Consider the following 12,403-nt stretch of genomic DNA (forward strand, 5'->3'; position numbering starts at 1 on the left):
ATCTGTATTCACTTGAGCACAAACCAGCAAACAGAAGTGCAGGGATTCTACGATAATTACAATCTGGAGGGCCTGGTTAGAATTCTGCACTGTGATTCGGATACTGGATTTGATTTCTTGATTTTTTTTGGAGCGTTGTATAATCATGCATTTTAGTAATGGTTACATAGTGGTTTTTTGCCACTAAGACTGAGTGTTTTAGGGTCATTGAACATGAACTCAGCCTGTAGTAGTGAAATCTGCTTCATACATATACAGTATATGTAGCTATGAATAGAGCCTGTCTTTAAAGCCAATTGAAGAGATAAACACACTCACTCATTTCATCTGTAAGAGTGTTCAAGGGTTGTAAAACAAGTCTGATTTGGTCCGTTCTCTATCAAACATACCTTCTGACATGATTCGATGAACTCTTCTATTGTCACAACCCCATCGCTATTCCTGTCCATTTTCTGAAAAGTGATACACAAATCAAGGATTTTATAAGAACAAATTACACATAAAAAAGTAAAACAATGTTTCAGAATGTTCCTATATTGAAAAATATAGGATTGGATTCATTCACAGCAGCATTCCCTGCCTGCGCAGTAACCTCTTTGGGTGGATTCATTCACAGCAGCATTCCCTGCCTGCGCAGTAACCTCTTTGGGTGGATTCATTCACAGCAGCATTCCCTGCCTGCGCAGTAACCTCTTTGGGTGGATTCATTCACAGCAGCATTCCCTGCCTGCGCAGTAACCTCATTGGGTGAATTAATTCAGTTTCTATTGCTCTTCATGCTCTGGCTGCAGGTGTTACCTGAAAGAAGGACTCCACATGTTCCCTGTGTGTATCATCCTGCATGCAGGGGGAGGTGCATTTCCCCATCATGTCGTAGATCGATTTCATTATAGCCATCATCTCCTGCAAAGCACAGTAAAGCACATCAGCTCTTAATACACATGCCAGGAATATATACAGGCCACATTATATTCAGATAGAAAGGTGGTCCCTTTATATGTGTTTGGAGTGGCTGACAGGCTGGCTTGTAATTAACAGGTTCTGACATCACCTTCCATGATATGAGTATTATGACATGTTTAATCTACATATGTAGAGTGTGGAACAGTGGTACAGTGAGAAGATGAAAGCCTCAGTGAGAAGCACAGATAGACATTGGAGAGCATGCTTCATGAAAGCCTCAGTGAGAAGCACAGATAGACATTGGAGAGCATGCTTCATGAAAGCCTCAGTGAAGAAGCACAGACAGACATTGGAGAGCATGCTTCATGAAAGCCTCAGTGAAGAAGCACAGATATACATTGGAGAGCATGCTTCATGAAAGCCTCAGTGAGAAGCACAGATAGACATTGGAGAGCATGCTTGTTGTTGCAGAGCGTACCTCTTTGGTGATGCAGCCATCCTTGTTGAGATCGTAGAGGTTGAAAGCCCAGTTTAGTCGGTCATTAATGGTGCCCCTAAGGATGATGGACAGCCCCATGACAAAATCCTGGGGAGGGAACACACAAGACTTCTTATAGACGTGTCAGCTATTAGCAATCCACTGGGATCTGTTCATACAGTTAAACACCTGCTCACACAAACCTCACTGTACCAGAGAGACAGCATGTCAAATACAGTTAAACAAACCTCACTGTACCAGAGACAGCACGTCAAATACAGTTAAGCACCCCCTCACACAAACCTCACTGTACAGTTTATTAAACACACCCCTCTCACACAAATAGGCAGATTTATTCATTCTTACCTCAAAGCTGATAGATCCGTTTTTGTCAGTGTCAAAAGCTTCAAACAGGAAGTGTGCGTATGTACTTGAATCTAAAAAATAAAAATATTCTCAGTCTTCTCAGGATGCAGATATGAATTCAGCAGCAACATCAGGTCAGCATGTTCCATAAAAAAATAACTGCAGCTTCAAACAACTCCAGAACTATATCAGTAACGTTAGGTTACCTATCGTAACCCTGGTGCCCTGGAAATGAAGACGACCACCAACATGACTATGGGATATCCCTGCCCATTGGGTAGGTATTACTGAGCTCTTTATACCAGAGCTGCCGATAGGCCCCTTCCTGGGATGCACACATCGTACTGGAGTCCAGCCGGAGCCCCAAGTAAGTCGTGCACTGCACCGGTGTAAGTCGACTCTTTGCATCGTTGATGGTGAGGCCCAGCCTCATCAAATGCTGTCAGAAACGTTGCGTGGGCCACTGCTCCCTCTCGCGACTGGGAACAGATCAACCAGTCGTCGAGATAGCAGCCGCAGGGGAGCCAGGATAGTGTCCACGCACTTTGAAAACATGCAAGGAGCTAGGGAGAGGCCGAAAGACAGCACAGCGAACTCGTAAACGCTTCCCTGAAAAGCGAAGCAGAGATACTTCCTGTGCTCTGTATGAATGGGAATGTGCAAGTACGCATCCCTTAAGTCCACGGTGGTGAACCAGTCGCCCAGCTGGACTGACTGGAGAATGTGACGGTGAGTCAGCATCTGGAACCTCCTTTCTTTTAAGAACCCATTGAGAAGCCTCAGGTCTAGGATGGGGCAAAAGTCAGCATTTTTTTGGGGCACCAGAAAATACCTTGAGTAGTACCCCTCTCCGTGGGAGGCGGGGTCTACGAGACGAATGGCTCGCTTGCACAGGAAGGTGGCCACTTCCTTCTGAAGTACCGAGGCCTGGAGAGGGTCTGTCACGAAAGTATGCGAGATGCCTCGAAATGGATGAGGTCCCAAGCGGAACTGAAGCGCGTAACCGTTTTGCACGGTGGCGAGCACCCAGGTAGGTGTCCGAGGTGCAAGCGAGTCAGTACTGCAGCTGTTGTGCCGAAAGGGAGTCTGAGGCCACAAGCCTTCAGGGGCCCTGCCGGGACTGCTGAGGTTGTGGCGGGGCAGTTTGGGTTGGCTGTCTAGGGCGGTGGCCCTGGAAACGCCTCCTGGGACGCTGGTGTGTGGGCTGGCCACGTCCTTCTGCCTGCTGGGAGGGGCTGGTTGTTCGCTGCTGGTGTGCCCTGTAGGTGATGCCTTAGGTCATCCAGCTGAGCCGTGGGGACTGGAACTGTCCTGGTGACAGTCCGCGTCGGAGGAGCTCGCCAATGGTTCGACCTGCCCCACTTGAGAGTGCGGGGAGGGAGCAACGCAGCCACCTGCCGGGATGCCTCGCATTCCTGGTGGGATCTCTGCAGGATCTCCTCCACGGCTGGCCCAAAGGTATGTCCCGGGGATATAGGCACGTCTAGCAGCTCAGCTTTTCCGTATCGGGGACCCTGGCTTGCGACAACCACAGCTGTCTGCGAGCCACAATTAAGGTTGTACTGAAGTACCAGGGACAGCTATGCAATGGTATCCTAACTGCGCGGTCACACACCTGGTCAGCGTGCAGCATGCACCAGGGAGACACAAGGGCCGAAGCCGCGGCAGGCGAGTTGAAGGCAGACAGCAAAAAACACAGTAGAAACAGATGGGGGAGTACACACTGTTGTTTGTTTACAAGGCCCGACTCACCGAGGTGGGCGGGCCTACGCAGCCGGTGAGGTCTACTCTACAGTGGGATGAAATAACAGAGCCCGGTGGAGGAATACATGGCTGGATGGCTGTTGTAACAACCGCGCTGCAGCTAATCCACAGCACGACCTTGAAAACAGGGCCATGAGGTCTAATAAAGAGATGGGGGACGCGCAGCAGCAGCCAAACAACAAGGCCCACTTCAGCTGCCAGATGGCAGCTGGGGGAATCACTCAACAGCGGGGATGCGGCAAAGCCTAGCCCCGTGGAGGAACTGTATTCTCCCAAGAGTGTAGTTTTTAGACTGAAAACACACACACACTTCTTATAATACTGCACAGGCAGACAGACACTAAACAAAACAGGCAGCCTGCAACGCAAGCGAGCAGGCCGCTGGAAGTGAGGAGACAGAAAAAGACACTTCCAGGAAAGCAGCAAGCCGGCTTTCAGCATGAATGCAGGGGAACTGCAGTCGACTCAGGAAGCTCTTTTTACAAAAACGCTCTGCTAAACACAAAGGTTCTTACCTTACCATCTTGAGAAGGAAAAAGAGAAATGGCTTCCTCAGGATGACGGTTTTAATCCCACGGTGGGCGGGACCGAGTGCGTCATCCCAGGAAGGGGCCTATCGGCAGCTCTGGTATAAAGAGCTCAGTAATACCTACCCAATGGGCAGGGTTATCCCATAGTCATGTTGGTGGCTGTCTTTGAATTGAAAGGGAATAGCAACACATATGTTCTATACTGTGTACCAACCCAATCACTGGCTTTCTAGTAGACACTAATACGCTTCTCAGTCCCTCCATGTGTCTGTATTATCTACAATTACTTAACCTCCAGCTCAACAGCTATCCATGTCTGCATTGTAAAAATGAGTATCTTATCTAAACTAGTGTGCAACTGGTATCGCCCCTCACTGTTAAGAGAGGATGAGGTGTGAACTCAATACAGACAGGGATGGAGAAGAGCAGCAGACACTCACCTCCTTGGGGGAAGAACTGGGAATAAATCAGCTTGAAGGTCTCCTCATTGACCACACCGCTGGGACACTCCTGTAGGGGGCAGCACAGACACCACAGTTAGAGGTGAGTCACTCACTCACTCACTGGGAGAGAGCCATGAGACAAAGTGAAAGAAAGAAAGAAAGAAAGAAAGAAAGAAAGAAAGAAAGAAAGAAAGAAAGATGGTTTGGAGAGACAAGTAGTAAAAAGAGGCAGACTCACATTCTTGAATCCCCGGTAGAGGACCTGCAGCTCTTTCTTGGTGAACTTGGTTTGCTCCTGAAGCTTGTCAAGTCCTTCTGGTCGATAGCACACAGTGGAGAGTTCAAAATCATCCTCTGTGCTGTCTGTGACAGGGATTAGAAGAACACAGTGTTCACTGACTGAAACACAGTCTACTGTCCAACCTGTATCCTCTGACACAGGATTCAGAAAGAGAGTGTTCATGAAGTGCACAGTGTTCCCCCAGGCTGCAGCTTCCATAGAACCTGGCCTCTCTCACAGTGTGTGCCAGTGCCAGTATAGAACCTGGCCTCTCTCACAGTGTGTGCCAGTGTCAGTATAGAACCTGGCCTCTCTCACAGTGTGTGCCAGTGCCAGCACAGAACCTGGCCTCTCTCACAGTGTGTGCCAGTGCCAGTATAGAACCTGGCCTCTCTCACAGTGTGTGCCAGTGCCATAATAGAACCTGGCCTCTCTCACAGTGTGTGCCAGTGCCAGTATAGAGCCTGGCCTCTCTCACAGTGTGTGCCAGTGCCAGTATAGAACCTGGCCTCTCTCACAGTGTGTGCCAGTGCCATAATAGAACCTGGCCTCTCTCACAGTGTGTGCCAGTGCCAGTATAGAGCCTGGACTCTCTCACAGTGTGTGCCAGTGCCAGTATAGAGCCTGGCCTCTCTCACAGTGTGTGCCAGTGCCAGTATAGAACCTGGCCTCTCTCACAGTGTGTGCCAGTGCCAGTATAGAACCTGGCCTCTCTCACAGTGTGTGCCAGTGTCAGTATAGAACCTGGCCTCTCTCACAGTGTGTGCCAGTGCCAGCACAGAACCTGGCCTCTCTCACAGTGTGTGCCAGTGTCAGTATAGAACCTGGCCTCTCTCACAGTGTGTGCCAGTGTCAGTATAGAGCCTGGCCTCTCTCACAGTGTGTGCCAGTGCCAGTACAGAACCTGGCCTCTCTCACAGTGTGTGCCAGTGCCAGTATAGAGCCTGGCCTCTCTCACAGTGTGTGCCAGTGCCAGTATAGAACCTGGCCTCTCTCACAGTGTGTGCCAGTGTCAGTATAGAGCCTGGCCTCTCTCACAGTGTGTGCCAGTGCCAGTATAGAGCCTGGCCTCTCTCACAGTGTGTGCCAGTGTCAGTATAGAGCCTGGCCTCTCTCACAGTGTGTGCCAGTGCCAGTATAGAGCCTGGCCTCTCTCACAGTGTGTGCCAGTGCCAGTATAGAACCTGGCCTCTCTCACAGTGTGTAGCAGTGCCAGTATAGAACCTGGCCTCTCTCACAGTGTGTGCCAGTGCCAGTATAGAGCCTGGCCTCTCTCACAGTGTGTGCCAGTGTCAGTATAGAGCCTGGCCTCTCTCACAGTGTGTGCCAGTGTCAGTATAGAGCCTGGCCTCTCTCACAGTGTGTGCCAGTGTCAGTATAGAGCCTGGCCTCTCTCACAGTGTGTGTCAGTGCCAGTATAGAACCTGGCCTCTCTCACAGTGTGTAGCAGTGCCAGTATAGAACCTGGCCTCTCTCACAGTGTGTGCCAGTGCCAGTATAGAGCCTGGCCTCTCTCACAGTGTGTGCCAGTGTCAGTATAGAGCCTGGCCTCTCTCACAGTGTGTGTCAGTGCCAGTATAGAACCTGGCCTCTCTCACAGTGTGTGCCAGTGTCAGTATAGAGCCTGGCCTCTCTCACAGTGTGTGTCAGTGCCAGTATAGAGCCTGGCCTCTCTCACAGTGTGTGTCAGTGCCAGTATAGAACCTGGCCTCTCTCACAGTGTGTAGCAGTGCCAGTATAGAACCTGGCCTCTCTCACAGTATGTGCCAGTGTCAGTATAGAGCCTGGCCTCTCTCACAGTATGTGCCAGTGTCAGTATAGAGCCTGGCCTCTCTCACAGTGTGTAGCAGTGCCTGTATAGAGCCTGGCTATGGCAGCTCAGTTGGAACCAGTTGAAGTCTCTTTGGCTGATTGAGGACCAGCTCTTTTTCAGTTCTTATTGTCTAAGTTCTCTTAGCACTGGTTTTCCTAATAGACCGCCAATATTGGCGCCCCCAAATCAGATCAAATGAAAAGGTAAAGAAGTAAGAATACAGCAGAGCAGCGACGAGACAACACTGAAAACTTAACCAAGCTTCTCATCAACACCCGACAGAGAACACTAAAATGAACCTACCTTTTATAGCACAGTCCAGTGCCGTAACCAGACAGATGAACCAGCTGCCTTCCAAACTGTATCCCAGCACTCTACCAACTTAACTTCCCTATTATTCCATCCTGCTCCCCTTGCCTCAGCTACTGGCCTCACTCCAAGCACTGACCTCCCCTGACCCAGCTTCTCCGACCTCACTGCTCAGTACCTAGCAGGGTTGTTCTTCTTCAAGCACGGTTATGCATTCATCACAACCCTGGCCATACAGTCCCATAGGAGCTGTACTGACGAGTTTCACTGTCAGTGCCCTCAGTGTTCATTGGGACCATGCTGTGTGCTGGAACTGTGACCCAGCGGTGTAGAAATCTTCCTCCCTCCGTTCCGAGAGCTTTTGAACCAGGCTGGAGCAGCAGTGTAGATCTGAGAGAGACTTTCACAAAAGAATGACGGCTGACAGATTCTTCGAAAAGAACACAGTGTTTTCATAGGATGTCGAGTTATTCATCAGATATTGGAGCTCCATGACCCTTCGTTTCTGGTTTTATTACTAATCGTTGTGCTTGCAGTCTCACTGCATTGTGCCTGTACAGGTTACAGAAGTGAGTTCTCAGTGCAGACTTCAGATCTGGTTTTATTACTAATCGCTGTGCTTGCAGCCTCACTGCATTGTGACTGTACGGGTTACAGAAGCGAGTTCTCAGTGCAGAGTTCAGATCTGCGCTGTGCTTGCAGCCTCACTGCATTGTGACTGTACGGGTTACAGAAGCGAGTTCTCAGTGCAGAGTTCAGATCTGGTGCTCTGCTTGTTTCTGCCACAACATTCTTTTGCCCATGAATCAGCCCACCTTCTTTTTCAGGGGTGAACTGTGCTGTTACAGATGGATTCTAATAGATTTATCAGCAGTTTTTTGTGGATAACCTCATTAGACTGCAGAGAAGAAGGGATATAACAGGATAACCTCATTGCGCATTATTACTGTGGAAGTGAACAGACCATTCACCAGCTATGTATAAGCTTTCCAAAGCAATTACCTGTTACAGAAACATCACTCTAAATAAGCAGATTATTATCAGTTAAAAACAACACAGCAGATGAATATTAACAGTCAGAGTACAGCTGCTCTGCTGAGCAGTAGGTTATATTTACAGTACAGCGCATGTGTCTCCAGAGCAGTGCATTATTGCTTGTAAACCACACCACGCTGTATCCTGTGCCATTGCTAACAGGTAAATACATGAAGGAATGTAAGTGTCACTTGCATTCACTGACTGTAGGGATGGGGCTGGGCTGGCAGCAGGACAGCAGTCTGAGGAACCTCTGCTTTATGGTTTTTTTGTTATGGCTGGGAGGGTTACCTGGAAATCACCAACCAGAACAGAGAGGTTAACAGCAAGTCAAACTCGCAGGAACGCACACACAGGCACACACAGAGAGCATGCAAACACAATGCAGGCACACACAGAGAGCATGCAAATACAATGCAGGAACAAACAGAGACACAAACACAATGCAGGAACAAACAGAGACGCATGCAAACACAATGCAGGAACAAACAGACACACAAACACAATGCAGGAACAAACAGAGACACACAAACACAATGCAGGCACAAACAGAGACACACACAAACACAATGCAGGAACAAACAGAGACACACAAACACAATGCAGGAACAAACAGAGACACACACAAACACAATGCAGGAACAAACAGAGACACACACAAACACAATGCAGGAACAAACAGAGACACACACAAACACAATGCAGGAACAAACAGAGACACACAAACACAATGCAGGAACAAACAGAGACACACAAACACAATGCAGGAACAAACAGACACACACAAACACAATGCAGGAACAAACAGAGACGCATGCAAACACAATGCAGGAACAAACAGAGACACACACAAACACAATGCAGGAACAAACAGAGACACACAAACACAATGCAGGAACAAACAGAGACACACACAAACACAATGCAGGAACAAACAGAGACACACACAAACACAATGCAGGAACAAACAGAGACACACAAACACAATGCAGGCACAAACAGAGACACACACAAACACAATGCAGGAACAAACAGAGACACACACAAACACAATGCAGGAACAAACAGAGACACACACAAACACAATGCAGGAACAAACAGAGACACACAAACACAATGCAGGCACAAACAGAGACACACACAAACACAACGCAGGAACAAACAGAGACACACACAAACACAATGCAGGAACAAACAGAGACACACGCAAACACAATGCAGGAACAAACAGAGACACACACAAACACAATGCAGGAACAAACAGAGACACACAAACACAATGCAGGCACAAACAGAGACACACACAAACACAATGCAGGAACAAACAGAGACACACACAAACACAATGCAGGAACAAACAGAGACACACACAAACACAATGCAGGAACAAACAGACACACACAAACACAATGCAGGAACAAACAGAGACACACACAAACACAATGCAGGAACAAACAGAGACACACACAAACACAACGCAGAAACAAACAGAGACACACAAACACAATGCAGGAACAAACAGAGACACACACAAACACAATGCAGGAACAAACAGAGACACACACAAACACAATGCAGGAACAAACAGAGACGCATGCAAACACAATGCAGGCACAAACAGAGACACACACAAACACAATGCAGGAACAAACAGACACACACAAACACAATGCAGGAACAAACAGAGACACACACAAACACAATGCAGGAACAAACAGAGACACACACAAACACAATGCAGGAACAAACAGAGACGCATGCAAACACAATGCAGGCACAAACAGACACACACACAAACACAATGCAGGAACAAACAGAGACACACACAAACACAATGCAGGAACAAACAGAGACACACACAAACACAATGCAGGAACAAACAGAGACACACAAACACAATGCAGGAACAAACAGAGACACACACAAACACAATGCAGGAACAAACAGAGACACACAAACACAATGCAAGCACAAACAGAGACACACACAAACACAATGCAGGAACAAACAGAGACACACACAAACACAATGCAGGAACAAACAGAGACACACAAACACAATGCAGGAACAAACAGAGACACACAAACACAATGCAGGAACAAACAGAGACACACACAAACACAATGCAGGCACAAACAGAGACACACACAAACACAACGCAGAAACAAACAGAGACACACAAACACAATGCAGGAACAAACAGAGACACACACAAACACAATGCAGGAACAAACAGAGACACACACAAACACAACGCAGGAACAAACAGAGACACACACAAACACAATGCAGGAACAAACAGAGACACACACACACAATGCAGGAACAAACAGAGACACACACAAACACAATGCAGGAACAAACAGAGACACACAAACACAATGCAGGAACAAACAGAGACACACACAAACACAATGCAAGCACAAACAGACACACACACAAACACAATGCAGGAACAAACAGAGACACACAAACACAATGCAGGAACAAACAGAGACACACAAACACAATGCAGGAACAAACAGAGACACACACAAACACAATGCAGGAACAAACAGAGACACACAAACACAATGCAGGAACAAACAGAGACACACACAAACACAATGCAAGCACAAACAGACACACACACACAAACACAATGCAGGAACAAACAGAGACACACAAACACAATGCAGGCACAAACAGAGACACACACAAACACAATGCAGGAACAAACAGAGACACACACAAACACAATGCAGGAACAAACAGAGACACACACAAACACAATGCAGGAACAAACAGAGACACACAAACACAATGCAGGAACAAACAGAGACACACACAAACACAACGCAGGAACAAACAGAGACACACACAAACACAACGCAGGAACAAACAGAGACACACACAAACACAACGCAGGAACAAACAGAGACACACACAAACACAATGCAGGAACAAACAGAGACACACACAAACACAATGCAGGAACAAACAGAGACACACAAACACAATGCAGGAACAAACAGAGACACACACAAACACAATGCAGGAACAAACAGAGACACACACAAACACAACGCAGAAACAAACAGAGACACACAAACACAATGCAGGAACAAACAGAGACACACACAAACACAATGCAGGAACAAACAGAGACACACACAAACACAATGCAAGCACAAACAGAGACACACACAAACACAACGCAGGAACAAACAGAGACACACACAAACACAATGCAGGAACAAACAGAGACACACACAAACACAATGCAGGAACAAACAGAGACACACAAACACAATGCAGGAACAAACAGAGACACACACAAACACAATGCAGGAACAAACAGAGACACACAAACACAATGCAGGAACAAACAGAGACACACACAAACACAATGCAGGAACAAACAGAGACACACACAAACACAACGCAGAAACAAACAGAGACACACAAACACAATGCAGGAACAAACAGAGACACACACAAACACAATGCAGGAACAAACAGAGACACACACAAACACAATGCAAGCACAAACAGAGACACACACAAACACAACGCAGGAACAAACAGAGACACACACAAACACAATGCAGGAACAAACAGAGACACACACAAACACAATGCAGGAACAAACAGAGACACACAAACACAATGCAGGAACAAACAGAGACACACACAAACACAACGCAGGAACAAACAGAGACACACACAAACACAATGCAGGAACAAACAGAGACACACACAAACACAACGCAGGAACAAACAGAGACACACACAAACACAATGCAGGAACAAACAGAGACACACACAAACACAATGCAGGAACAAACAGAGACACACAAACACAATGCAGGAACAAACAGAGACACACACAAACACAATGCAGGAACAAACAGAGACACACACAAACACAACGCAGAAACAAACAGAGACACACAAACACAATGCAGGCACAAACAGCCTGAGCCAGATATATTTCTATTTCCCTGAACATTGTGTTTTGTTTTATTTTCAGACTTTTAATATATTGTCTAATTTACTAATAACATCAGAACTGTATACAATGAATCTACAATAGCAGACTTGAAATGACATGTTTTCAAATCTCATGGCACTGGAAGACTCAGTCTGCAATGGGAACATTTCCCATCTCTAAGGTTAGACAATTCATCAAAAAGGTGAACACAATGATTTGGGATAATCTGTGGTCGGGGCCAAACCCATCCTGGTAATGCCACTGAAGGGGAGGCTGAATCAACAGAGTTGCTATGCCCTGTTGTATTTTTGCACTCAGTCAAACTTTGATGTGGCTAAAATGAAGGACTTCCTGCTTTGACTAATGCAATGCTGTGATGGGGCGGTGCTTGAATAGCATTAAAATAACAGGCGCAGAATGCTTTGATTGAATCTGCTCTTTGGTGTTGTGGTACAGCACAGATCCATACCTATCCTGATTGAATTAGCCTCCCCATCTCTACTGGACTC

The 12,403-nt window shown here is 47.0% G+C and overlaps 1 protein-coding gene across 6 annotated transcripts in view; it reads right to left on the bottom strand.

The window, feature by feature from the left end:
- LOC117415351 (Kv channel-interacting protein 2-like) overlaps positions 1-12,403 on the bottom strand; it is a 122,488-nt gene that overhangs the window by 2,329 nt on the left and 107,756 nt on the right. For 4 of the 6 annotated variants that reach the window (XM_059025979.1, XM_059025978.1, XM_034025582.3 and 1 more), the window contains exons 2-7: positions 4,723-4,847; positions 4,482-4,551; positions 1,748-1,818; positions 1,382-1,489; positions 799-903; positions 390-452 (exon numbers count right to left, since the gene is read on the bottom strand). In XM_059025979.1, coding sequence (XP_058881962.1) covers positions 390-452; positions 799-903; positions 1,382-1,489; positions 1,748-1,818; positions 4,482-4,551; positions 4,723-4,847 — 542 coding nt within the window. Of the gene's footprint in view, positions 1-389; positions 453-798; positions 904-1,381; positions 1,490-1,747; positions 1,819-4,481; positions 4,552-4,722; positions 4,848-8,116; positions 8,213-12,403 lie in introns of all 6 variants that reach the window. The other 2 variants (XM_059025977.1, XM_059025976.1) reach the window with 1 other exon arrangement.

Source organism: Acipenser ruthenus, chromosome 7, assembly GCF_902713425.1.
Source record: "Acipenser ruthenus chromosome 7, fAciRut3.2 maternal haplotype, whole genome shotgun sequence".
Lineage (NCBI taxonomy): Eukaryota > Metazoa > Chordata > Actinopteri > Acipenseriformes > Acipenseridae > Acipenser > Acipenser ruthenus.